The following is a 26,294-nucleotide window of genomic DNA, read 5'->3' on the forward strand; positions in this document are numbered from 1 at the left end:
AAGACCAAGTGTAAGAATATGGATTATGTTTTAAATGAAACATAGTATTCTTTATTACACGTGTTTACTAGCTGTTTAGACGTGTGTGTGTGTGTGTATGTGTATGTAATGGAGGCTTGAATTCTAGGCCCCCTTCTCTGGTTTGTCCCTCTACCAATTAAGCCATGCCTCTTTGTGGTAGTTAACTACAGAGATAAGAATCTCAGATTTGTATGCCTAGGCTAGCTTCAAATGTCAGTGCTCAGATTTCAGCCTCCTGAGTAGCTAGGGTTACAGGCATGAGCCATAGGTGCTTGGCTTAGACAAGTGTTTCAGTTATGCCACTTTGCAATTCCTGACCCCCCTCAATCTTTCACCTCAGCAGTCAGGAGGTGTGTGTCCTCTGTGGCATGGGGCCACGTTAGCTTATTTGTGTGTCTGAATTTGAATGCTGCTGGGCCAGCAAGACCCAGGTTTCATATCTGAGCAACTCATTGCACTGTTTGTAACTGCTGTAGCTGTCTGAGTGGGGAGTGGGGATGGTGCATTTAATAATGTCTGAGCACCCCAGCAGTAACAGCTTCTGTGTCTTTTCCTGCAGGCTGGTTCCAGTGCTGCTAGTGGGAACGTGCTCTCTGCCCTGCATGGAGTTTGGCGGACACAGGGATTGACAGGGTGAGGACAGAGGAAAGGGTCAGGGTTAGGGTTTTGCCTTCTCTACCCACTCTTCTTAGCCTTTTACCCTGCATCAGAGGAACCCATCAGAGGAACACTTTTCTGGTCCCGCTTCTGCTGTTCTGGTTGGGGTCTACCACTTGTATTCAGTGCTACATAAGTGCAATAGTGACCTAGCACAACCCTGATGCAATATGGTAGCACATGGCTCTACCTTGTCTGTCTTGACGATGGATGACATTCACATTCTGGCCAGCATATGGCTACGGCCTTGGTAAAATAAGCTTCCAGTTATATGATATAGGGATTCAGGTGGCTTGGAAGAAAGTCTTCGTGTTTGTGGTATTTTAACTTCATAGTGGCAGGGTCCTGCCATGCATTGTCTTGTGATAAGAATGTGGTTTGTCAATAGGTAATTTTGAGTTTTTTGGTCTTTTGATGGTAGTTCGTGTTGACATTATGCAGATATTACAGTGTGCTTCCACCCACTGCAGTGGCATTGTCTCCTGAACACCAGGGTGTCCAGTCCAGCCTGCTGCTGTCAGGCTGCAAATCTGGATGCTGTGTTCCTATTCTGACACTGTAGATAGTAAGAAAAACATAGGTGTCTAAACAGAAGTCACGAAAGAAAGGATTAGTAGAAACGAGCATAGTTTTTCTGCTGCATTAGAATCTCGAGAGACCACAATGTTACATGCAGCCTGTGACTGTAATCTTCATGTAAGAACTGCTTCTGCCCAGCTCTCCCTGTGTGCCTGGCCTCTGCAAAATGCTGTACATTTAGCCGCTTATGATTGGTGGTCACTGGAACCCAGCCCTGCCCTCCTCCCAAGTCTGCCACCAGGTTGGGTTGGAATGCTCTCTGTATTCACTGTATTTTAAAGCTGCAGGTATGACAGTAGATTCTGCTGTCACCTAACAAAACCACAGCACCTAACGGTGCGCAGCTTCCCTGTGCCTCTTGCCAGGAACCATAGAGCTCACAGTTGGAAACTGCTGAGCTCAGTAAGGTAGAAGGCTGAAGCACAGGCAGGTACAGCCTTCTGCAGCCCAGCTTCTGTTCACCCCCACTCCTTCCCTTGGTAGGGCAAGGCAGAGGAAATGCATTGTTTCAGGCCAGAAAGAGACACAACGGTCTTGTATATTTTATCATCAAATGACCTCAGGTGCATACCTCTGTGTAACACAGAGCTGAGCAACCTTTCCTTCTTTACAAGTATATTTTGGCATTGGTTATCCCCAACGACTTAAATCCAGCGTCACTCATGATCAGGGGCTCTGTGGTGAGATCTCACTTTCCTCAGAGGTGCTGAGTGTTGGCTGGAAGGGCTGGTTGACTTCTGAGACTGCCAGTAGCTGGGAGCTGCAAGTATTCAGGGATTTCCTTCCTGGCAGCTTTCAACCTCCTCCACCACCATCCAGCCGGGCATAGAGGTTTCCTGAATCTCCAACACATGTGCCTGCTAGCACAGCCCAACAGTTTTCTGCCCTAGACCTGGTTTGCAGTCTTCTCCCTGTAACCCTAGAGCTGTGTGTGTGTAGAAGCTGCTATGACTCTGTCATAGGTCAAGTCTGCTTCATTTGCAGTTTTTAAAATCTGTGGTCAAATGGGCTTGTTGCTGCTACCCTATATTATACATTTTTTTATGGTTGTGTCTACATCCTTATCAGCTGCCTGGTCTTGTACTGTTTATACTATGGCAGGACTCGTATAACAGGCAAGGGTCCTTTGTAGATTTGTGAATGTCACAGTGAACATCATTTTCTCTTGTTTTTGTGCTGGGGCTTGAACTCAAGTCACCCCTATGCCCTGGTTTTATTGTTAACAGACGAGTTTTGTAGACTTTTCTATCCAGGTTGGCTTGGAACCTCAATCCTTGTATCTCAGCCTCATGAGCAGCAGGATTACAGGTGTGAGTCCGCAGCGCCCAACCTCAGTGACTGGCTAGGACTACCTGTACGTAACTGTTGGGCACACTGAGTAACGAAGTCCAGTGTTCATTCCTAGTGCCATTGTGTTCTGTTGGCATTATTCAGCGTGGCTCCTATGTACCACCGGCTACCTTGGCTGGGTACTTTTACTGCCCAGGGACTGGACACATGAAGTGGTGTTACTCTCCTGCCACAGCCCCATGCCTCTCCTGCCTGTCATTAGACTGACCAGGCAAACAGGTGCACAGGTGCCATTTCTTCTGTGGCATGCTAATTATGGGTCTCTGAGGGAAAAATGTGACGAGTTGCCAGGAGCAACAGAATGGTTCAAAATCCTGCTTCTGCTGGGCACAGTGGCTCACACCTGTAATCCTACCACCTCAGGAGGCTGAGATCTGAGGATCAAGGTTCAAAGCCAGCCTGGGCACAGACTCTTATCTCCAATTAACCTCTAGAAAATGGGAAGTAGGGCTTGGCTCAAAGGTAGAGTGGCAGCCCTGAGCTGAAGAGCTCAGGGACAATGCCCATGATACACACAAAAAATGCTCCTGTCCCATGGGCATGCCCTCTAGCTTTGACTACTGGTATTCGAGCCCTGCTCCTGTATCGCTTCCTATGTGCTGTGTGCACAACGTAAGCTATGCAGCTGCAGCTGCCATGTGCCAACTGGGGAATGGAACTTGGTCCCCCTCCAGGGGGCAGTTTTACACAACTGACTCTTCTTCTCACCTAGATTATTTGCAGGTGTGGTCCCTCGAATGGCAGCCATCAGCCTGGGAGGTTTCATCTTTCTGGGTGCTTATGACCAGACCCGCAGCTTGCTGTTACAAGTGAGCAGAAAGAGTCCGTGACACAGAGGCATGGCTGGCGTAATTCCACGGGGAAGGGTGCGCTGCAGATCTGCCATTTGCTGAGCGGCTGCTGAGCCTTGTGCAGGGTGCAGTGCTGTGACTGTAACACTGACAGTGTGTCACCTGCCAATGGCCAGAATGAGGAAACATGGCCATGAAGCCCTGAGACCCTTCTACCCCCCCTTCAATAAATACACTTGGTATTGCTGAGGCCAGGACCGTCAGAGCTTTCTTTTGACCCCTGTGTGATCTTCCATTTCGTTTGGGGGATTCACTGGAAGGTAGGTGCCTTCACTGTGAAAAGAATGGCAGGAGTTGGGCAGAAATTGTGCATGCGGGTGTTTCTCCCCCGAGTTAGTTGGCCTGTTGTATGACAGTTCAAATGGGGAAGGAAAGATCTGTGGGTAGGTGTATGGCACACCTTCTCACTCTTGGTTTTAAACACCTCAGCTTTTCCCTAGGAAAACAGGGTGGTGTTTTACAGAGAAGTGTGCAGTACATTTGTGCTACATGGAAGCCCAGAGGCGAGGCCCAGTGGAGAGCCCCAATAGGGAATAGGTCGCTTCAGCATCATGGCTTTTTTGTGCCCAAGGTGTGAGGTTAGAATCCTTTGGGAGTTCAGGACTCTATATTGAAAAATCAGGTTATATCTCAGGAATCTGGCCATGTTGTTATATGTCTTCCTTGGGGAACCACTGTGACTGCACTTTGTGTAAGTACCTTGCATTGGTAAGGGAAAGAGTTCCGGAATTAATGATAGAGAAGGGGTAATTAACACTTATAAATGAACCTTTATTAAAGACACTTCAACAGCATTGTTAGACACTTCAATATTTTACATGTTTCTCAATGTACATTGTACCAAAATTTCTATAAATAAATAACTTTGTACATAAAAGTAATACTTCCTTTTTCACATTGCCTCTCAGAAGCAGCAAATTCACATATCTCATGGAAGTAACATTAGTTAACTGCTGAGAACAGCATATTGAATTGACTGTGCTTACCTTTGTGGACAGGGGACGTGTTGTGAGTTCCTCCTTCAGGACTCTGGCTAAAAGAACTTGTTTTCTGACATTTTAAGGACCTTGGTTCAATGTAATTTTTACTGACTTTCACGTTGGCACAAGATGGGTAGGTCTCAAAGTGCAAATAATAGCTTCAGGTCTACAGCTGAATCTTGTATGGTGTGAGCCCAGCTCCTTCTGCTCGAAGGAGGAGGGGACGGGCCTGCTCCTCAGTAGAAATAAGCTAGCCCTGAAAAGTGAGAATGTCGTCGTTGTTCCTGGTATGGCATTTCATTAGCAGGACTAAAAACTATTGAAAAAAATCCACAGGTAACAACACCAGCAGCCTTTACCTTAGTAAAAACTCGTAACAATCCAAGGACACTGGCTGACAAGACCACATTTGCTTTCATCACAAAATGAGCTGTGAAGAAGGCAGGCATTGCTGACCCAGTCTCAGCGAGGACGACCAACCCTCGTTCTCCTCTCCAAAGGGAGGATTACAGGCAGAGGTCCTTCGCTGCCCACACCTACTCTCCAGGTAGGTTGTGTCTGTGGGTGGTGGTGCCGCTGCTGCACATAAAAGCCACAGACTTAGCAACCTTCCTACCCTCCCGGGAAACAAATGCACTTGTTCACCTCTGAATTCCAGCCATGCATTAAGGCACCAGAACTATTTCTTGACCCTCCTCAAAACAGCAACCTGATATGAAAAAATAATAGTCAAATTCCTTTGTTAACCATGCACTAAAGATTAAAATAGCCTCTGTAAAAGATATATAATATATATGAAATCTCTGAAAACTCTTATGTACAATGGTATCAAATATTTCTGCCTCTGTACACCACCTCTTGCATTTCTGTGCTGCAGATGTGAATCCTGTGATCACCTCCGCAGGAAGTAGGAACTATGTACAGATGAGTAACGCTCGAACTCCAGCTTCCTCACCTCCTTTCTGTGCACCCATACAGGAGCTGAGGTAGGCAAAGCCTAGCTTTTCGGTGACAGTAGCAAGGGTCCCCTCCGTTTCCCGGGGAGCTCTCCTGTCAGTGGTATGGGCTGAGGACTGGAGTCACAGGTCTTGGGGAGATGGCCATTGGAAATAAGCAAGTGCTGGGCTTCACTGGGGACAGGAGGAAAGCCCACGGGGTCATTCGTGACATCTGGGTTCCCCGAAGTTAATGCAGATGAAGGCTGCAAGTCTGTGGAGTCCGGGTCATGCAACCTTGCTAAAGTCCACGAAGAATCCCCTAAGAAAAGTAAGCATGTGTGCATCAGGGTCTCTGCACTGGCCATACAAGTGGTCCCCAGCCCACCCACCACTGGCTCCTCTGGCAAAATTACCTTTTCCATCCGAGGCCACTGGCTGCTGCTTCCCGGATGGCAGCATTCTGTCGTGGTTGCTGGGGTAGAGAGGTGCTGTGCAGTCAGTGAGCGTGCTGTCCACAGTCCCACTGTGGGCACAGTGTGGATAGTGTTCTCGGTGAGTCAGCCTGGGCTCCTGGCCACTGGGCTGCGCACTGTCTCTAGACACAGGCTGAGTCGACAAGGCTTGTTCTTTGGAGTAGCTATCCATGTCAGGGCTGCTGGGCTCTGAGAGACAGGACCAGAGACTGGTCAGAACCATGGCCCACAGCCTCTCTGTCCATGTCCGATCTTCCACCCCCAGAAGGTGAGAGTCCTCTGCCTACTCCCCATGTAGTACCCGTTCCCACTAGAGCGCATGCACAGAAAAGGCTGCAGTGAAGCACAGAATCTGTTGCAGTGACGTGTTAATGTGGGACTTGGAATGCATCGTGCTCTGGCAGTCTCCAGGTGGGTTGCCTAGGGTTTAATGAACTCTGAACAATTCAGAAGTGTGGCTCCAGTGAAAGAGTAACGTAGCACAATGCTTAAGTGCTTGATTAGCATAGATGAGGCCATGGGCTCCTTTCTTCTGTGCTCACCAAAAATGTTTATAAAAGATACCAAAAGGAAAATACACTCTCAGGCTTCTTACTGAGTGTCCGCTTTACACTAGTAGATCACCCCAGTTTGATTCCAGAATTCCCCAATGAAAGCATCTCTTACCCATCTTGTGTAGACCATGGGTCCCACTGGCTTTCTCCACCACTTTCCAGGGCTCTTTGTTATATCCCACGCAGAGCCTGGGCTGCCTACATGCAAGGCCATGAATGCTGACCTCTGGAAAGAGGCTGGCATCTCTCAGACAGACACCTGCAATGGAGTCCCCACAAGCAGTGAGCCTCCCAGAGGCAAGTGGCGAAGCTGTAACAACAGTCTCCACCCACACATCTGCTTCAGGACTATGGATGGTGCCATAAAGACGCCCTGCAGCGCTTGCTTTTTAACGTCTACCCAGTGGCCAGCTCCTGGGGACTGCTCAGAGTTCCCCACCAACTGACGTAGCTACCTCCGCTCCTTGAGAGCTTTTAGAAAGCAGTCTAAGCACACAACGGTGCTCAGGTCCCTTATAAAATGATGCAGTATGTTTTATTTTAAATAGACCCTACCTACATCATCACATGAAGTCATCTCTACTTGTAATATGGTACCCGGTACTGTTTATAGAGACAAATGGCTTTTAGGAACAGTCTATGAACTCTGTATGGACAGTCTTGTTATTTTTTTTTCCCCTATTATGGTGCATGGTTGGGTGGACCTAGGGCATGGAAGGCGCCTGCGCAGCCCTGAGATGCAAGGTTGTGCCCAGCAGCCCTCCCTTCTCTTGATGGGAGATTTAGTGCTAAGCCCAAGGTTGTGACTTCCTGGGACAAAATATTAAACTTGAACAGGGCATGGCTAAATCAAGACAGCAGGACGTGTCAACCCCACAGCCTTGTTTGCTACACGTGCACATGGTCCTGTGGAGCCCTGAGACCCTACCATTGCTCTCGATGTGCCCATTCGCATGATGGGCGGTCTCGGTCCTGACCACAGTTTCCTGCCTGTCAGAGAGTGTCCCCTGAGACGAGAGGTAGCTCGGAACATCTGGTGGTACAATGGTTTCATCTGCAAGGAGAAAAGATGGTGAACGTGAGGACAACAGTGAGGAATGTAGACACCCATCACTGTCAGTCAGACCCAGAACTTCCCCCCCCCCCCCAGTGGGCCACCAAGGCTGTGCAGCGAGATGGGATGGAATGGGTGTGAGAGACTGCTGGGAGCCTGCTCATCCTTCCTCAGCCCCAGGTGTATAAGACTGGCAGTCAGCTGTCTTGGGGTCTTCAACATACGGGAAGGGGGCTGAACCTGACAAAAGTGTAACCCTGTGAAGTGTTACGAAGCCCCAGCTTGCCCGGAGGCGAGAGGTTCTCGGGGACACCCCACCTTGCATGCCCGCCTCTGCTTCTCCCTCCCCTGCAAGCCCGGGGCCCTGGGGCAGGACCTGTGTTGGTGACGCTGTACTCCTCGCTCTTCTTCCTGGTCTGGTAGATGATGCACACCCACACAAGCGACGTCAGGACAGTGCTGCACACCACGGCAATGGTGAAGAGCCCCACCGTGGTCCCATCCTTCCTGCAGCCAGGGGTGGGCAGGATGCTCAGCTGGCTGTGCGCCCGCTCCGTGCCCAGGGTATTGGACATCTCGCAGGTGTACCGGCCTGCGTCCTCCGCTACCACATTCTGAACGACGAGCAGCTGGTTGCCTGGGGTGAAGTGGTGCCGCTCGGTCAGGCTCAGGGGAAGATCCCCCTTGAACCACGTGATGCGGGGTGTAGGGCTCCCGGTCGCTTTGCACTGCAGGGCCACGGTCTCTCCCACAGACACCACCCGATCTTCCAAGGGTGCTGCCAAGGATGGGGTCTCTGCGAGAAGGAAGTGGAGACTGGGTGTTTATCCTCGTGCCCGCAGTCCCACCTGCCATTCATCAGAGGCCATCTGGGATCATTTTACAAATGAAACAACCGCAGCATGCTCTGTAGAGCTGTCTCACAACCTTACTTCCAGGAAAGTATTCAAGAGCCTCAGTCTCCCCATGACACCGCCCCCCCCCCCACCTTTTCAGTAGCCTAACCTAGGACAGTGAGGGTAGCATTCGCTGAGACGGAGCCGGCCGAGTTCTGAGCAGTGCAGCTGTACACGCCCATATCATCTATTTTCACATCTGTGATGAAGAACACGTCGTCATCAGGCATGACGTGCATGCGTCGCTCCCGAGCCGCAGGGAAATCTGTGCCTCCATCCTTCTGCCAGGCAATCTGGGGATTCGGGTGGCCGGTGGCAGCACACTCGAGGCGGGCCATGGTACCAGTCCGAATGGCAATGTCGTAGGGGATTTTGGTAAATGATGGCAAAACTGGAAAACATGATAGGAGGTTATGAGGCCAATGTAAAGGCTGGGAAGTCCTCCGGAGAGCATTGCCATGACACCTGTGAGTCCACTTGCTACCTTCCAGACCATGTCTGTCCAGCACTGCCATCTTGAGTCAGGAGCACAATGCCCTCAACCTCTCCTGCACGCTAGGCTGCCATCAACCGTCCATGGAAAAGGAACATTCTGCCTTCTGTAGCTTATATGGTCTACCGCGGTGTCCCCAGAAGTAGGGGCCTGATGCTCACTTGCCCTTAAGTACCCGCCATGAGAAAGTGGGAGACGCACAGACCTTGCTGGGTGAAGATGCAACCATAGAGGAAAGGGCCAGCACACCTTGACCCTGGGGAAACTGGCAGACAGGTGTAGATGGCACACTTATCAAGAAACCTAGCACCGAGATTTAGCTCAGTATTAATGCTGACAGGATGGTCAGCACTAAGCTCCAGCTGTTACCAAAGCCAGTTTGGTGAAAACTAATTGTTTCCAAGCCTACAGGAAACCCTGAGGGTGCTTTTAGCATAAACCAAGATTGCCCAGGCTACACGTGGCAGAGAATGTGCCCGACAGCGCAGAATGAGCCAGCACATTTGGTAATCTAAGTCACCACTTCACCACGTGTTCGATGATGGGTCCTGGCCTGGCGAGCTGCCTGCTCACACTATCGCCCCTCCCCTCCCTCTCTCCCAGCCTCCTGAAGAAAGCTGCTTCGGCAGGCTGCAAGGCACCTCATACAGCCTCCTGACACGGATTCCCTCTGGCCCTGCTCTCCAGGCCTGTAGTGGAGACAGGTCCCCACTTGGGGCTGGCCTCCGGCTGTACCATCTATTCAAAGAGAAACATCTTCCCCAGGATGCAAAGATGCTTAGAGGCTGGAAACCAGACTTCTGACAGGTCAAAACACAAGGTTTAAATTCACAACTGTCAGAACTAGAAATAACTAGGGCTTCAGACACGGAAACCAAATAATAAACGACCAATCTGGGGCAAACTCAGATTAAAGATTCAAGCCCAAAGAGGCCATGAGTCTGCTGCCACCACCGGCATGTCTACACTGCCAACCAGGCAGTGAGGGTGTGGGTCATGCATCTTGTCCTACCGTTCACAGTGAGCCGGGCCTTGTGTGAGTAGGTTGAGCCGAAGTGGTTGGTGATGACACACTGGTAGCGGCCCTCGTGCCCGAAAGTGACGTGACGGAGGTGCAAGATGGTGGTGTACTCCATCACTTCCCCATCCTGCGCACGGACATGTGCGAAGTTCTCCATGTCCGCGTTGGCGAGGACCTCGTTGTCCTTCTTCCAGGCAAAGGTCATAGGGGAGCTGCTGCTGCTGGCGGCGGAGCATGTGAAGCGGATGTCCTCGCCCACCACCGCCACTGTGGTCTCGGGCTGCGTGATGATCTGCGGCTTTGGGAAGTCATCTAGGCAAGAAGAGTCAACAGTGAGACGCCAGGCTCGTCCCCCACACAGGACCCAGCAAGAGACGGGGGCAGATGCTGAGCGGGGCGCACAACCACCTACAGGGGACACTGAGCCACCCTGTGGCTCTCAGGCCACACCCACTCCTGGATGACTAGTCCATCATCAAGCCAACTGGCTCCACACAGAACAGAGACGGGCATTACAGTCATGGCTGTACGGATCCTACTCAGAAAGGGTTTGGGCGTTAGTAACCTCCAGAATGTTTGGACTTTCAAAAATCCCTGTCCCCACTCAAATAATGAAAACACCCACAACAAGGGTCACAACTCAGATTTCTGAAAGTCAAATGCTCATCACAACCCATGAGTACTGCATCAAAAAAATGACTATCTCAATAAGAAAAGTCAGCTCTTCAGTGTTTCAACTTAGGGTCTACGACATGAAGCCCATCAGTTGGCATCTACTGAAGGATCCACGTGGTCTAATAATAAAAGACACTGTCAACTGTATTCTGTTTGGCAGCAACCTGAAAGCTTCTCTCATGAAGCTGCATGTATCTGGCCTTATGGAGTATGCTCAGCAGAGGTCGCCCTACCTGTCACTGGGCATGTCATAAAACAGGCTGCTAAGGTTAACACTGCTGCTGAGGTGACCGCAGACAAGAGGGACAAACAAGAGGCTGGCCAACCAAAACAAGGTGAAGGAGATCCTCGTAAGTAGGCTCTGAAAATGCCCAGCAGCTGGGTACAGTAGCTCATGCCTATAATCCTAGCTACTCAGGAGGCTGAGATTGGGAGGAACATGATGCCAGGCCAGCCTAGTCGAAGAAGTTTACAAGCGGCCTCTACCTCAACAGAAGAAATTCGCAACACACCTGTCATCCTTGCAACTGAAGAAAGTGTGGACAGGAGGACTGTGGTGTCTGGGACAGAAAGCAAGAACCAATCTCAAAAGCAACCAGACCAAAAAGGGAATTCTAGAATCACCAAATACGGTGACAATGCTACACAAACATTACCCAATACAGCTAATGATGCAGTCAAGCCTCGTTATGCTGACTTGAGGCACCAGGGAGCCACGCGCTCTGGTCTTCTCAAGCACTTCGTGTAGAGAACAGGGGCTCCACAAGAAGACCCCCAAAGACTCAATGACCAGGAAGATTTCGGTGATGCAGAGAAAGAGCATGAGGGATTGTTTTTACTATGGTGGCGGGCCTCCTGAGACCCACTCTTCCTGTGTTTAACCTCTCACTCTATGGGCTGAAAAGAAACACTTTCAAACCTCAGCCTCAGACACTAAAGTCACAGCCAAGCCCAGCGGCAGAGCCATCTCCCTGCAACAATTACTCTCATGTGTAGCTGACCCCACTCTACTTCCTTTGGTGAAATGCACGTACTCCAGGAACCACATAACAAGGCACCGCACAGCAAATGTTGTGTGTGGTTTCAGAAATTACAGGCACCGGCGAGCTGTAAACATGGGCTGCACTTTCCCAGCCCCCAGGAATCACTTCCACATTGAGGTTTCCTCCTGGCTCCTTGCCTTCCTGAGGAAAAAGAACAAGACTGTCTTACCACACACAAAACTCTCTGGAGGCACTGAGAAAATGCTCTGGCCCTTCAGCAGCTCTGGGTGGGCACAGGTGGCTGTCACAGAGGCCTGCAGTGTCCTGCTCACAAGCCATGGTGGCAGCCATTTCAGCTGACAGTCACATAGGAAGCTCTCACTGCTGATGCGGCTGAAAGACAAAGCAGAGGTTTCGTGTGGGCCGGGAGATGTGTGATGTGCAGAATAACCCATTGCCCTGGTCAGTTTCTGATGTTATCGGGGATAAGCTTTATTCAGGCTCCTCTCTGGTGATGCCGAACTGCGTTTACTGTGTGCAGTCTCCCTGGGCATTCTGCTGAGGTGCAGCTATGTGTGGAGGTCAGGGTGGAACCAGGCCCTGTTGATTGCCAGACGCTGGTCCAGAGATGGCACCTGCAGCACCAGTCACCTGCGTGTTACCCTTGTTCTAAGGCCTATACACCCTCCCAGATACACCTGACAGTGACAAAAGCACAGTATGGTTTTTCCATCTTTTTTTTTTTTTTTTTGCCAATCTTGGGCTTGGGCTCAGGGCCTGAGCACTATCCTTGAACTTTCTTAAGGCTAAAGCTCTACCACTTGAGCCTCAGCACCACTTCCAGCTTTTTTCTATGTATATGGTACAGAAGAATCGAACCCGGGTCTTCATGCATGCTAGGCAAGCACTCTACCACTAGTCCAAACTCCCAGCCCCGGTTTTTCCACTTTTTTAATAAGCCACTTAAAACTTCAAGACTCAACCTAAAACTTTGATCTGAAATCAGCAGCAAAGTCAGGGAAGTCTTCTGGTCCTGAACGGCTGTCAGGTTTCTAGTCAGGCCATGCCACATGCCTTTTACTTCCAAACAAACAAGCCTCACTATCATTCTGCCCCTTGCTCGGATACTCGTCTCTACCCGCAGTGCATACTGGGTAAATGCCACTGCCCACGGATCATGAAAATGCTCAGCTTGGTTTTGTGGAGCTCCAAGGAAAACAAACTCTTATTTTCCTTTCATTTCTCAGCAACCGATGACAAGCTTTTCAAACAGGAATTAGGGGCCGGGAGTTTAGCCTAGTGGTAGAGTGCCTGCCTAGCATGCACAGAGACCCAGGTTCAATTCCTTGGTACCACATACATAGAAAAAGGCTGGAAGTGGTGCTGAGGCTCAAGGGGCAGAGTGCTAGCCTTGAGAAAAGCCCAAGAACAGTGCTCAGGCCCTGAGCTCAAGCCCAGGACTGGCAAAAACAAAAAACAGGAATTGGATAGCCATCTGAGTGGACATTCTTCCCTGGGAAGTCACTTGAAGATAAGGCACCTAGAGTTGAACCACCTTCATCCCGGAGAACCAATCTCAAGGCTTAAAGAACAATGGCCAGCCCAAGACAAGGGACAAGATCAAGAAGAAACATGCCGGCTCCCCGGTCCATGAACTGCCAACCTGTATGCTGTAAGCATGCTGAGTACCTACACATCACACCAGACATTTGTTATGCCATCTGCCCCTTCCCCAGTCACCACTGTCCTCAGACACTAAAAAAGCAGCCACTTGATAGGCCTGCTCTTCTGGCTGCTAAAGCCTGTCCATCACAGAGATAGTGAAGCCATTACTGCCACCCATGAGATGTGGTGGTGACCACAGGCAGGGAGGGGAACACGGCAGGAATGAGCTCTATGTGGTGCTGGGCTGGCTGTGCCAGGCCTGATGAAGGTGCTGTCAGCCCCCACTGAAAGAGCATGTGTGTGTGTGTGTGTAAACATGACAGCCTAGAGTAAAAGGCCAGGCCATTTCTGTGACTCAAATCACTTACGCAGGGACAGAAACATCTGTAACTGAAGGCACGGCAACAAGTTACAGAAAACAAATTTGACTTCAGTTCATCCAATGTGGATGGAAAGGGTTAGAGTATACCACATCTGGAACATGTGCTAGGCCCTTACCCCAGTGAAGCTCACCTTGGAGAGGTTCCCTTCGGAACGGGAGGCTCAGTGATGGGAAACCAGACAGTAGTGAAGACACTAGTTCCCTGAACACTCCCCGAGTTCTAGACCAAGGCTAGACTGGATAATGGGATGAAAGCAGCCCCAGGCTCTACAGACGCCTGTCCTGCTTTCTTCACTCTGTTGGTGTTTGGCCTCTTGAGTTGCCATCTGAGGTTCCCACACCAGCTCACTGCTGGCTTGCACACTGCGTTTTCATGAGTCCAGCTGAAAGTGTGTTTCCAATCATGGCTTGTGGAAATTTACCCAGAGGATGACTAAGTGAACATTACAACCTGCTGTCATCTGATGGGGAGGAAAGTGACCGAGTACAACTGACCTGCTTCTCCCATCAGACAATGGGGGCCAGGACCAGCCATGGCTGGCACTTGCACGAGACCAAGGCCCAAGCACTGGTGTGCCTGGGGAGGGTGTTTTTGTTAACAGCCTAAAAATTGGTCTCTTCTCCTTTCTGCTTTAATTAAAATGTTTCTGACCTTAAGGTAATATGTGAAAGCTTGAAGAACTCTACCGTGAGCGATCAGGAACTGGTTCCCCACTGATCTGTTACAGTCATGGATCACTGTACTTGCTTTATCATGGATCTGGCCTCGAATCATCAGGCCCCTTCCCTGGAATGAGAACTACAGAATCCTGCATGTTCTATCTGGGACAGTCAGGAACTGAGGCTGCAAGCAGGGAAGGGGCTAAGTGAGCCTGCTGTGAACGCCACTGGACAAGAGTGTGTGCTCAGCAGTCACAGGACTGGGAACCAAAGCTGCAGCAGGAGAAGCCTCAGCAATAGGCTGAGGTTGGGACACAAAAAGCTGCCCTTTGGCCTCTTCTTAAAAGCACTGTTAGCAGCCAGAGTCACACCTGAAAACAGTTACAGCTAGAATTTAGGGGCCTGATCTTCAGAATCACACAGAGAAGAATGTGATATTGCTACCTGAGTAGCAATGACCCTCTGTCTTGTCCCTCCGGAGTCTACGGGGAAGTCCGGGGAAGTGGGTCCCCATGAGTACTGCCAACCACCAGGGCTTTGAGCCTGGTGTGACTGGATATCAACACCTATGCCTCGCCCAGCTCCAGCAAGAAATCCTGTTCATTGTAAACCTGAAAGATGAGCCCTTGTCCATGACATAAAGGAGTGAATTCCTAAAGAAGCAGCTTTATTTCATATCATCTAGAACAGAAGTGTGCACAAACTCCAGCCTGCAGGCCCACTGCCTGTTGCTGCCACTATGAATTTAAGGTGCCCAGACACACCTATTTGTTGTGTATTATTTATGCTGCTTTCTGCTAGAACACACTCCTAAGTGTTTGCCACCCTGATTCACTGTGAGCTGCACGGGGCATTTTTCTTTGAATGACAACATAGCTTGCATCCACCTATAAATGGTTACTTATTACAAGTATAACCAAGCATTTCTCTTCTCAATCTGCAAGTATCCACTTAAGTAAAAGACAGCCATGGAATCCCCAGTACTTACAGCTCTTTAAGATTCTTCATCTTCACAAAGGCATCAGGCTGAACAGACCTGATGGCATTCTCTCCCAGGTTCCTGGAACACAAACACATGCAGAAGTCCCTCTGGAGTCAGCGAGGACATGCAGGGATTTTCTAGGACAGTTGTGTTTCACAGACAATCCCATGGCTCCTTTGAGGGGCTCCTACTTGTTACGTTCACATGAGCACCCAGAAACGAAGGGACAAAGCCAGCACCAAGGGCCTCTTCAAAGCCAGGTGGAGGCCTCCGTAACTCGACAGGCAATCCTCCCCTCCCCCAACAGACAGCTGCCCTTGACTCTAGGATGAAATAAAGAACCACACTATCAGCCACAGGGCAAGACTGGCTCTGTCCTCTTCCTGCCGGGTCAACCAGGTAACCTTCCCCATAGCAAAGGTCCCAGTAGGACCCTGCATGAGCTCAGCATGGCTGAGCTGCTTAGTGGAGATCCCTGGCTTAGCCAGGATGAAGCACACTATGGAAATGGCAACGAGACCAGGGGTCTATGTGTGGGTGACACAGGGAAGCCTGCGGGAGAAGACATTTGCTCCAATACCAGTTGCATTCATGGGAACACAGCCATGGGCCATATGTTCTGAGACTGGTCTTGGTGTAGGCAAAATAAAGACCAAAGTTGATGCTGACTTATAATGAGGAGGAAGCAGCTGGTGTTTCCAAATAGCCTGTTTCTCGGTTTACAAAGATGCGATTAAATTGCTAGCAGGCTTCCCCAGCAGGCACATTTGGCAAGCCTCTGGGTCAGGCAAGGTCTGGTAAGATACTCACAGGTGCTCCAGGCCTTCCAGCCCCGAGAAGGCTCTCTTCGCCACAGACTTGATCTTGTTTCCAAATAGACTCCTGCAGTTTCCAAACATCCAGGCAAGGCATGGGTGGTGGGGAGGGAAGCGGGGGGGGGGGGGGGTGAGAGAGAGAACAGTTAGGACAAGTGGGTGAAATGCTGGCTGGTGCTGAGATTCTAGGTCTGCAGGCCATCCCCTCTCTGAAATGGAATCGCTTTGTCTTTGAGAAATTCAGTGTTGATAGGTTGCAAATGAACACACTGGCAGCTCTCAAAGGCTCCTGAGAGCATCAATGGAAGTCTCAGTGTGTCCAGTCCAGCCCACCTCTCCAAGGACCACGCGAGGGGGTCAAGAGTGAGACTGGTGGTGGCCTCAAGAGAAAGGACAGGTTACTCTTCAGTGAGGAAGCAAAGCCTTAGAAAGCAATGACAGCTTCAGAGTGAAATGCTGCCCACTTCTGACACCTGCATCCAGGGTAAAGGTTCCTAAACTGGCAAGAAAGGGTAGGAAAATGGACGTCAATAAAGACAAGATGGCACCCTGGCAGCCAGGATGCGACTGTGTCTTGCCCTCCAGGCCTGCTGAAATGCCCTGCACTGCCTGCTTCTCAATCAAGGCTCCAGGCTTTAGATGGAGCAGGCTAGAGGTTCATTCAATTCCAGGTAGTCGGGTTCTCAGAGGTCAACTGTAGACGCTACCTAATGTCCGTACTCTTAAGACTCCCAACCCAAGAGAAGCAGCTTCTGCCTTACAAAATTCCCATACCAGTCTGGGCAGACATTAGTAACCGTTTTCTCAAAGAGACCTTCTGACCCCTGCAAGGCACATAGCAGAAACTGCGCCTTCTGCTGGGAGGGAACCTGCAGCTCCTACCCAAGGGACCCCTAGAATGTGCTGCATGACAAGAATGAGGCTTCTTCCCTCCTCCTTATTGTGAGGGCCTCTCCCCCCACCAGGGGTCCCCCTGGGGTGACTAGCACTGGAATCTTCCTGCCAACACACAGTCAGCTCCACATACCCTTTCAGAGTCTCTAACAGGCCTGAAGAAGGTTTGGAATGCCTGGCGATTCTGTCTAAGACAGAACAACCAGGAGGAATGAAGAAAAAAAACCCTGGAGAGAGCCTGTCTGGCTCAGCTACTTCCTGAGAGGGCCGTTCTTGTCTAAGAATCAGAGAAAAAGAGCAACTAGTGAACAGTTCTGCCTTCAGGTTAAGACTGGGACTCAGGAAAGGCAACAGGAAGTACCAACCCATCCCTGAACCGAAGAGAAAGGAAAGGGGGGCCCTAAAGAACCAACGAGGGCAAGGCAGCCTGGGGGGCACCCATACATAGACCAGACTGCAACCTAATTCCAACAGGCCAGGGCGGTGGCTGCCCGCGGGCGCAGACGCTCAAGCCTGGAACACACAGCTAGCACAGCCCGGATATGCACCAGGGTCCACAGGCCAACTTCCGGAGAGCAGGCCAAGGGGCCTCATGACCCCTACTTCATCAAGAACAGACTCCTCCTCTGGGGCCTCCATGTCAGCAGCCCCCAGCAGTCACTGGGCAGTCAGGCATCAGACAATGCCTGCTCTGTTTCCTGACTTCTCTGCCTTGTCTTTCTCTCTGAGGCAGGCTGCGGGGATGTGAAAACAATCTCATCCTGAAAGTGTTTCCACAACCTCTTGCAATCTGGAACACATATTTTAAACAAACTAAACACACAGCAACCCAGCCTGTGCTCACTCAGGCCTCTGACCACAGAAACTAGCAGTGGATACAACCCACGGGCACCAGACTCGAAATGCCGCCTGAGAGTGTGCCAACTTCTACACTTACTCAGATCCCCAGGCCGTGGCACTGTGTGCTCCAGGTCCCAGAAAAAGTGAGCTGAACTGTTTAGAGAAATCTCCGGTACACCAGATCCAGGAAAAAGCTGGGCTTTATTTCAGCCATTAAGCATTAGTCACATCGACCTCTTTTACAGGCTGTTATTTCTAATGGTGACAATAGCAATAAAACAAATTCTCAAATTCTCAATTACACAGGGCCCAGTCATCCTGCTGGTGGACTACAATCTCACCAGCCCCCAGCAGATGCTGGGTGCGGGGGGCCAGAGAGGGCGCTGGTTCTAACCAGGCTGCCCAGTGGAGACAGAGTGGAGGGATGCTGCTGGAGGGATTCTCTTGTCCCATGAGAGCATCCGGGGACGTGGTATCAGGCCAGACCTCCCCAGCACTGACTTGGCACAGACATCGGTCTGGGGACTCTCTTCTCAAACCCTCATGCACATCCCGCCAGCCCTGCTGTGGGCTCCTGAAGACCGATTCACTGCTTGCTCAAGCAGTCGTGGCAGGCAGTGGGGTGTGGACGACAATGCTAAGGAGGTTCCTAGGAGGAGCCCCAACATGAGCCCCACCCCCACGCCCTCTCCCCTCAGTGTGGGAACACCACCCAGGACAGAAGCCAGAAACTGCATCACCATCCCCTTCCACACATTCCCTTCGCAGGGGCCCTGCACCAACTCCGCCCTCACCCCCTGAGCAATGTCCTGGAGAGAAGTGGGGCCAAGGGGCCTCACCTGAACCCCCTGACCTGCACTAGTCACTAGCTGTTCATTTGGGGTCCAGCATTCTTCCTTGCTGATGGTGTTGCCCTGCAAGCCCCTAATAGGTGAATGCCAGAGGCTCCAGGGCGAAATGGCAATGGAGAAATGAGGGGGCTTCAAACATAATGGCCACTTCCCCAAGCCCAGCAGAGCCACAGAGCTTTCCCAACCCAGTGAGAAGGGGATCAAAATGTTCCATTTCTCACTTGTGCACTCATTCATTCAGTTTTCTGAGACAAGATTTCCCCATGTAGCCCAGCGGGTCTGTAGCTCCATATGTAGCCAATGCTGGACTTGTACTTAGGATCCTCTTGCCTCAGCCTTCTAAGCGTCGTGATCACAGGCATGACTACCACATCCAGCTGCCCAAGCCCAGCAGATTTAATGAGAGAGGAAAAACTAGGATTTGGATTTGCGGGGCAAGGCGGCTCATGCCAGTAATCCTAGCTACTCTGAGGATCAAGGTTGAAAGCCAGCCTGTGCACAAAAGGACACAAAAGGACTCTTATCTCCAATTACCCTCTAGAAAATGGCAAGTGGGGCTTGGCTCAAGGGTAGGGTGATAGCCTTGAGCTGAAGAGCTCAGGGGCAACACCCAGGCTTGAATTCAAGCCTATGACCCACAGAAAGAAAAAAAAAAGTGAGAAAGAAAAAGAAAAACTAGGGTTTACTTTGTTCTTTCCTTTGCACGTGCAAATTTTCACACACCACCACAGTTCTGTGGATTCCACATGGGGCCACACACCTTATTTTTTCTTTTTGCAACATAATTGTAATTTTATCACACCTGCAGCTGTTATCAGATTGTGTTCAACTATTTTCTCAAAGTCTCACTCTGGATTACGTAGAATCCAAATCACACACACACATACCAATGACTGCACATATTTGCATATATTAAGGAATTCTTGTTATTATCCCACTTCCTCTAATTGAGCACACGTCTCTTCTCTCTCATTCTTAAACACACACAGCACCTCCAGTCTCAGGTACTGACTGCATGGAGCTGTGACTGAGACCCTGCAATGACAAGTTCTCGGGGTGGGGGGTGGAGGGGGGGGAATTGTGCTAGGACAGCATGGAAGGCACATCTCAGCAAGAGAGCATGTGTCAATGTGACACAAGTGAGAACAAGGTGAGGCTCTTTCCAGACTCAGCCGCTGAACCTGGTGCCTCCCCCAGGAGATGACACAGGAAACATGGGGTGACACTAGGGAAGCAGCCCTACGACATGGCCTGCAAAGAACAGGGAAGGGCCACCCACACTCCCCTGCCTCACACGTCAGCTTCAGGGAGGCTTGAGGTGACGGCTGCCCAGAGGCTCCATACCCTACAGGATGCCACCCTGCAGTTCCTCTTGTCACCAGCCAGCCTGTACCCTGGCCACATGACTGTTTCTGCTCTGTCCGATTACTGTGTATGGGTTGAGAGTCAAGAGTTTGTGTGAAGGAAGCATAGGAGGCAGGAATGCTCTAGAAGAAATGCAATCCTCACAGCCAAATGGCTTGTTCTTACTCAGTATCTTTCTAACACAGTGTGAACAAGCACATGCTTCAAAACCAACACTTGTGACACACTATGGCAGCTTCTCTAGGGCCTCCAGCCTCACCAGGGCTTTCAAAATATTTACATCTGCATTCTGCTCAGCTCCCCGACATGGGGACAGGCTCAGGACTGAGTGGTGATCATTCCATCTAGCTCTGGTGAGATGCCCTCCTCCCCACCTTGTTCCCCTCGAAGGCCACCTGCCTGCTCCTTAGTGGTGCTGAAGGCTGTGCTGGAGACACACAGAGGGAAACTAGGAAGCAACACACCAGCTTGGGAGACTGCTGCCCGCCAGCTGTGGCAGCCCGGACCACATCCCTTCATGTCTCTCTCCTTAACGCTAAAAAGGTTGCAAGATGGAGCCTACCCCGATGGGATGAATACCACACACAGACACGCACATATGCACACATGTCCTGAAGAATAACTGGCAAATTCTAGTACAAGGGGGAGGGGTGAATTCAAAATACCTATTATTATTGCCTTTAGTAATGATTATCCCCAATTGAGATTAAAATTAGCAACAAAAAATATTACAGATGCTTCAAAACAATCAAGTTACTTGGCTTGAGACATTTCACTCATTTTCCACAAATTGAGAAAGAAAGCAGATTCGTTTGGGCAAAGGACAGAAAAACAACAAAGCAAATATCTTAGCTGGATGCTGGTGATTCACACCTGTAATCCTAGGTACTCAGGAGGCTGAGCTCTGAGGAACCCACACTTAGCTATTTTCAGATCGTCTGTGAGCTGAGCCCCTGAGAAAACCTCTCTTGCCACCCAAGGCCTAATCCGCAGCACTGGGAACAGGCCACACCGTGAGGAGACGCCCAGCCTGAGAGAAGCTGGGGATTCTTTCGGGCTTAAGCTCAGCCTCTTCTCCCCATACAACAGAAAAGGCTCAGCAGAACCTGCTTCACAGTGTGCACCCAGGACACAGGGAGCTGCCAAAGTCATGAGCCACATGTGCTAGCATGAGCAGAGCCTGGCACTTGGAAATACTCACAGCTTGCTGAGGTTGTCAAGTCCCATGAAGGCGCCACTGGTGTCCTCTATGGTGCCAGAAATCTCGTTATGGTCCAGGTCCCTGGGAAGAAGACAGAATGTAAGCGCACCTTTGTTCCTCGGCTTGAAGGGGAGCACGACCTTACACCTAGACTTTCACTTGGAAGCTCAAAGCACCCAAGCGAGCACCAGAGGCCCTGTGTCACACACAGTCATGAGCAGTGTGGCCCTGGAAGGAAACCCTGTTCTGAATGCCTTGTGGTGTACCTGGCTCCTCAGCCTTTCAACAAAGCTCTTCTACCCCTCACCAGGCTTCCCTGCTGGACCAGGAGAGGTGGTGCACACATTGCCGGGGAAGCTGGCCTGAGTGGGCAACTGGCCTCCACACAGACAAGCAGTCTCAAAGGTTCCTTGGATTCTGTCTAGTCACTTTTCTGGATCTGACTGGGGAACTGTGAAGGGCACATGGAAGACTGATGACAAAGGCAAGAGGATCTGGCCTGGGGACCCCTCTGTGGTCACCAGGGGGTCTGAAGTCTGGAGTCCAGCTCCCCACGAGGTCTGCTCAGCACTGGACTCTGAGCCAGGGAGGACATCTGGGTGCTGAGTCAGACTTGTGACCCACTTGCCAGGATGGGAGCAGTGAGGCCAACTGCACAACCTAGTTTCTCCAACATGCAAATCTCAAGGCCGATGAGTCACCCCACTCACGGCTTCCAAGGCCCGGCCACGGATGCCGGGCGAGACACCACACCTGGCGGCCAGGCCCCCGAGTCTGAACACACTCAGTCCTCTCTCCAAATTTCCACAAGGCTCTTGGTTCCTGAACTTCCTTTCCAGAACCCTGGAAGACCTGACGAGGAACAGAGATTGCTCTTGGCTCCTCAGAGAACCTGGAAGGACACTGTCAGCAGAGAAGAGAGCTCTCAACTGAAAAGCAAAATGCTTGCTTGCTGTGGTCTTTATTTTACAGCAGAAAGCTCAAAGAGAGAGACTTCATTTGCCCTGAAGGGTCTTCTGTTTCAGTGGGAGGAGTCCCTCCCTATTATCTGTAGACTGAATAAACCAGGGGCCTGAATCCTTGCTCCTAACCCTGGCTGCCAAAGTTTTTCTTCTTTCTGGCCCACTTAGCCTGAATGTTCCCAGCCTTGTTATTTGGGCCTAGCAAAGGCTCGCAGGCTGACCCCAGCTTGAATAGCTTGGCTGTGGCTCTTTCACACTCCCAGCAGTGAGTCATCGTTAAAACGCGATCTGCCAGGTGCAAGTGCTGAGGCCTTCCTGCCTGCACGCCAGGCAGGCACAGAGGGCCACACTTGCGAGGAGGCCTCAGAACAGGCTACAGCAGTCTGCTGAAATCCCTGGGCCCTCTTTGGGGACTATGTGCTGATGGTTACTTAGAAATTATGTGGTACTGATAAGGGAAAACTTGGGTAGCAGTCCCAAAAAAGCATCCTGAAGCAACTTCTGGCAACCTCACTTCATGAAACATGTTAACAGGGACATGGTATCAGTACCTCCGCTCTATTACTGGATCCCTCTCTCAGGAGCTCTCATTTCTACCTCTTTTAGATACTGGGGACAGAATCTGAAGTTCAAATGCTAGGACCAAGAAATGAATAGTAGCATTCCACAACTTGGAGAAAAAAAACTTACAACACACACACACACACACACACACACACACACACACACACACACACACAAGATGGAAATTCCAAGCCAAACAGCCCCATCCTACAGAAGGGTCATTTTTTTCTGCCTCAACCAGTCCTCTTTCAATTGATCTAGAAATCTGAGTGGGCCCACAGCAGGTCAGGTTGGGGTCTGAAGGCACCTGAAGTGGATTCCACAAAGCATCTGCTTCGAGTGGCTCTGCCCTCCCACCCATGTCCCCTCAACTCTGCCACCCAGGCCCCTAAAGCCGTACAGGATGCGCAGGCTCTTGAGTCCCTTGAAGGCGCCTTCGGCGATGTGGCTGATGGCATTGTGGCTGAGACGCAGGACACTCAAGTTGCTCAGGTCTGCCAGGCTCTCCTCATCCAGCCGTGTGAGGTTATTGAAGGACAGAATCCTAAGGAAGGGAGGAGGGACGCAAATGTCACCACTGGGCCATGTGGAGCCACTGCTCTCCAAAACAATTGAGGCTCAGTGGCTGGGTCTCCCTTGGAAGGGGAGTCCTGAGAGCTAGAGACGTCTGGGGCTCAGCATCCTTTAATCTGCCAGTGCAAATGGTCACAAAGACCACGGAGACCAGCATCATCACTGCACTGTGAGGACGACACAGGCCAACACTAGGAGCCTTAAGACCCAAACCCCTGCTGGTGTGGGTGGCTGTTTTTGATTCAGGCTACTGAAGGCCAGGACGGATTCTGCAGTTATACATCTTGCATCCGCCGGTAGAGGGCACTATGAGCCACTGCCTGGGGCAGCCATAGCAGGCCCTCCCACCTCGGCTGGGTGAGACTGGCAGCTCCTGGTCTGAGCTGGAGGACCTCTGCTCCTTCTGTAAGCAGGGCAGGGAACATGCCCTGAAGTCAGGGCTCTGCCTCAATAGCCAGAACTAGCCCTCCTCTCAGCACTTCCACACCTCTCACAAAGCCCTGTGTCAGTTACTTGGCACATTGGTCATCTGAGGGTGAAAAATGGCGATCTGGGCTGAGGTGGGAAGAAGAAAAATAATTCGGTGAAGATTAATTAGTTTTTAAAGGTGGCAGCAAGCAACATTCCTTCCATCCTGAAATAATAAGTCACGGTGTCTGTCAGTTGCAAAAACTGGCAGGAGATCAAAACTGCATCCTCACCTGCAACTGGAGAGTTTATTTTAAAGAAGGGGGCAGGGAGCACCCTAGAAAGCAATCCTACAACTGGTCTGCGGTTGCATGAATATGCAACAAACTTCTAGGACTCTAGGATGGATCCAGTCATGTCTCTGAGTCTCAGACTTTGTGAAGGGCACAGGAGCCATCTTCACAATGTCGACCAACGGGCAAAGGGAGCAGGGAATAGGCCTTTCCCCATGGCCTCCACTCCAGGAGCTCACATATATACTCTGGTAACAGAAAACAGATCATATCCTACTTATGGTTTTGGGAACCTATAAGGACCTTTCTGCTTCCCCATAGCCCCCAGGCCTAGCCAAGAGAAACCACCTGGACTTGGAGTTCCCTGTAAGATTAAGCCCGAGTCAAGAGCTTGTTAGAAACCATCTAACGGCACCTTTAAGTATCAGCAAGCTGACACCAAGGGGCCAACACTAACAAACACACACAATAACAAACACACTCACAAAATCCCAGGTAAGGGAGTGCAGGATGGGTTCATGGGATATAAACTCCTGGGGGTAAGGGGATTCTTCCTCAACAGAGCCTGGGGACAGAGGACCCAGTAGGCTGGATATGGGGCTCCTGTAGTCCTTACTATCCACAAGCAAACTGGGGAAGAGGGGAAGGCAGGAAGGGGGCTCAGCTCCAGCAGCCGCTCTGGCCATCTGTCTTCCCTGCAGACCTCCCCACCTGAGCCTCCCGAAGGCCAGTGTGCTGTGAAGTGCTTCCTGGGGTCTAGAGACTTCTCACAGCAGTGCTGTAGACCACTTACAACTCATGGAGCTTCTGGCAGAAGCTCCAGCCATCACGGTGAATGCGAGAGATAGAGTTGTTGCTAAGGTGCAGTTGGTGCAGAGCTGTGAGGCCGTACAGCGAGCCACTGTTCACTTCCACCAGGCTGTTGTACTCCAGGTGCCTGCAATGACAACCATGTGTGGCAAAGAGGAAGCCAGGGTCAGCACCGAGGAGGTAACAGGACACGAGCACAGTGAGTCTACAATTGGTGTGTGCATTTATGCACTCATCAGGAAGTGCCTAAGCAGACAGAGTTCAGAGGGCAAGGGGAAGTTGCTCTAGAAGTCTCTTTCTGGATGAGTAAAAATGAATGAGGCAAATAAATGGGCAGAGAGACAAGCTCTTGATGAGGGCAAAAAGACCAGAAAGAGGAGACAGAGGCAGCTTTTGTACTCCTCCCCATCCTATAGTTTTGTAAATAGTGAAGGGAAGAAACAGATAAAACCCAGGGGTAGCTGAAAATGTGGGGACGCTGGGCCCTGTTCAGGAGACCCACCACAGAGGTAACTCCTGGAATGGAACACTGAGTTACAGCTCTAGAGTCAGACCACTTACACTTAAATCTCAATTTTGCAACTGTGATGACTTCATGATCCTGAACACTGGAAATATCCACAAGTGTTGCCTCCATAAGCCCATGTGAGAAGGCACTAACCACGCACACAGGATGGTTAGCGCAGTGCACAGGACTTGGCTGTCAGTGAATTTGTCCTTGACCTGCCACCATAGCTCAATTTATGATTCTTTTTTCACTTTATGACAGGGCAATAGCCATATACATGCAGCAGACACTTCAGTTGCAATTTTGAATGTGGCTTTTTTCCAGGTCCAGTGTTACTTGTTCAATGTTTTTTGTTTTTGTTTTTTGCTAGTCTTGAGCTTGAACTTGGGGCCTTAGTACTGTCTTTGGGCTTTCTCAAGGCTAGAGCTCTACCACTTGAGCCTCAGCACCACTTCTCGCTTTTTTCTGTGTATGTGATACCAAGGAATCGAACCTGGGTCTTCGTGCATGCTAGATAAGCACTCTACCACCATGCCACACTCCGGGCCCCTGTTTCAATGCTTTTGCAACGTGGGGCAGGAAGAGTGGCTCCCAGGATGCTACCAATCACAATGTGAACAACTGATACGCTACAGGAAGTATGCTGTTGATCTTTACTTTTCCAGTTTCTAATGGCTTATTGTAGAGTAACTCCACGGTAAATCAGGTACATTACTCACAACACAGCCCATGATCCTCCCAGATAACAAGCCTCTTCAATAAGTCATTAGTTCAAACTCTGCTCCATGTTCAATGTGAAAGGACTTTGAGCAACTATGTCTTTTTTTTTTCCTTTCTATCTTATTTTCTCCCACTGTTCAGAAAGCAAGCATTTAACTTATAAATAACCGTTAAGGCAACTTATCACAAGGCAACTTATCACCTCCTGAAATTTGTACAATTTTGTTCAACGTAAAAACCAAGTGGCAGAGCCTAAGACCATTTTTTCGGAGAATT

General features: G+C 50.4%; 2 protein-coding genes across 5 annotated transcripts in view; one reads left to right on the forward strand and one right to left on the reverse strand.

Annotated features, from left to right (window-relative positions):
* Slc25a26 (solute carrier family 25 member 26) overlaps positions 1 to 3,647 on the forward strand; it is a 73,799-nt gene extending 70,152 nt beyond the window's left edge. For both annotated transcript variants that reach the window (XM_090323742.1, XM_090323751.1), the window contains 2 exons: positions 581 to 654; positions 3,320 to 3,647. In XM_090323742.1, the coding sequence (XP_090179868.1) occupies positions 581 to 654; positions 3,320 to 3,437 (192 nt within the window). In that variant the 3' untranslated portion in view covers positions 3,438 to 3,647. The remainder of the gene's footprint in view (positions 1 to 580; positions 655 to 3,319) is intronic.
* Positions 3,648 to 4,208: 561 nt separating this feature from the next.
* The window catches only part of Lrig1 (leucine rich repeats and immunoglobulin like domains 1), a 101,781-nt gene continuing 79,695 nt past the window's right edge, over positions 4,209 to 26,294 (reverse strand). For 2 of the 3 annotated variants that reach the window (XM_090323755.1, XM_090323772.1), the window contains exons 7-19: positions 24,774 to 24,917; positions 23,107 to 23,250; positions 21,181 to 21,261; positions 16,025 to 16,096; positions 15,221 to 15,292; positions 11,755 to 11,918; positions 9,859 to 10,179; positions 8,463 to 8,744; positions 7,834 to 8,253; positions 7,332 to 7,457; positions 6,516 to 6,662; positions 5,790 to 6,038; positions 4,209 to 5,695 (exon numbers count right to left, since the gene is read on the reverse strand). In XM_090323755.1, the coding sequence (XP_090179881.1) occupies positions 5,436 to 5,695; positions 5,790 to 6,038; positions 6,516 to 6,662; positions 7,332 to 7,457; positions 7,834 to 8,253; positions 8,463 to 8,744; positions 9,859 to 10,179; positions 11,755 to 11,918; positions 15,221 to 15,292; positions 16,025 to 16,096; positions 21,181 to 21,261; positions 23,107 to 23,250; positions 24,774 to 24,917 (2,482 nt within the window). In that variant the 3' untranslated portion in view covers positions 4,209 to 5,435. The remainder of the gene's footprint in view (positions 5,696 to 5,789; positions 6,039 to 6,515; positions 6,663 to 7,331; positions 7,458 to 7,833; positions 8,254 to 8,462; positions 8,745 to 9,858; positions 10,180 to 11,754; positions 11,919 to 15,220; positions 15,293 to 16,024; positions 16,097 to 21,180; positions 21,262 to 23,106; positions 23,251 to 24,773; positions 24,918 to 26,294) is intronic. The other variant, XM_090323763.1, reaches the window with a different exon arrangement.

Source organism: Megascapheus bottae, chromosome 2, assembly GCF_031878675.1.
Source record: "Megascapheus bottae isolate mThoBot1 chromosome 2, mThoBot2.hap1, whole genome shotgun sequence".
NCBI classification, from domain to species: Eukaryota; Metazoa; Chordata; class Mammalia; order Rodentia; family Geomyidae; genus Megascapheus; species Megascapheus bottae.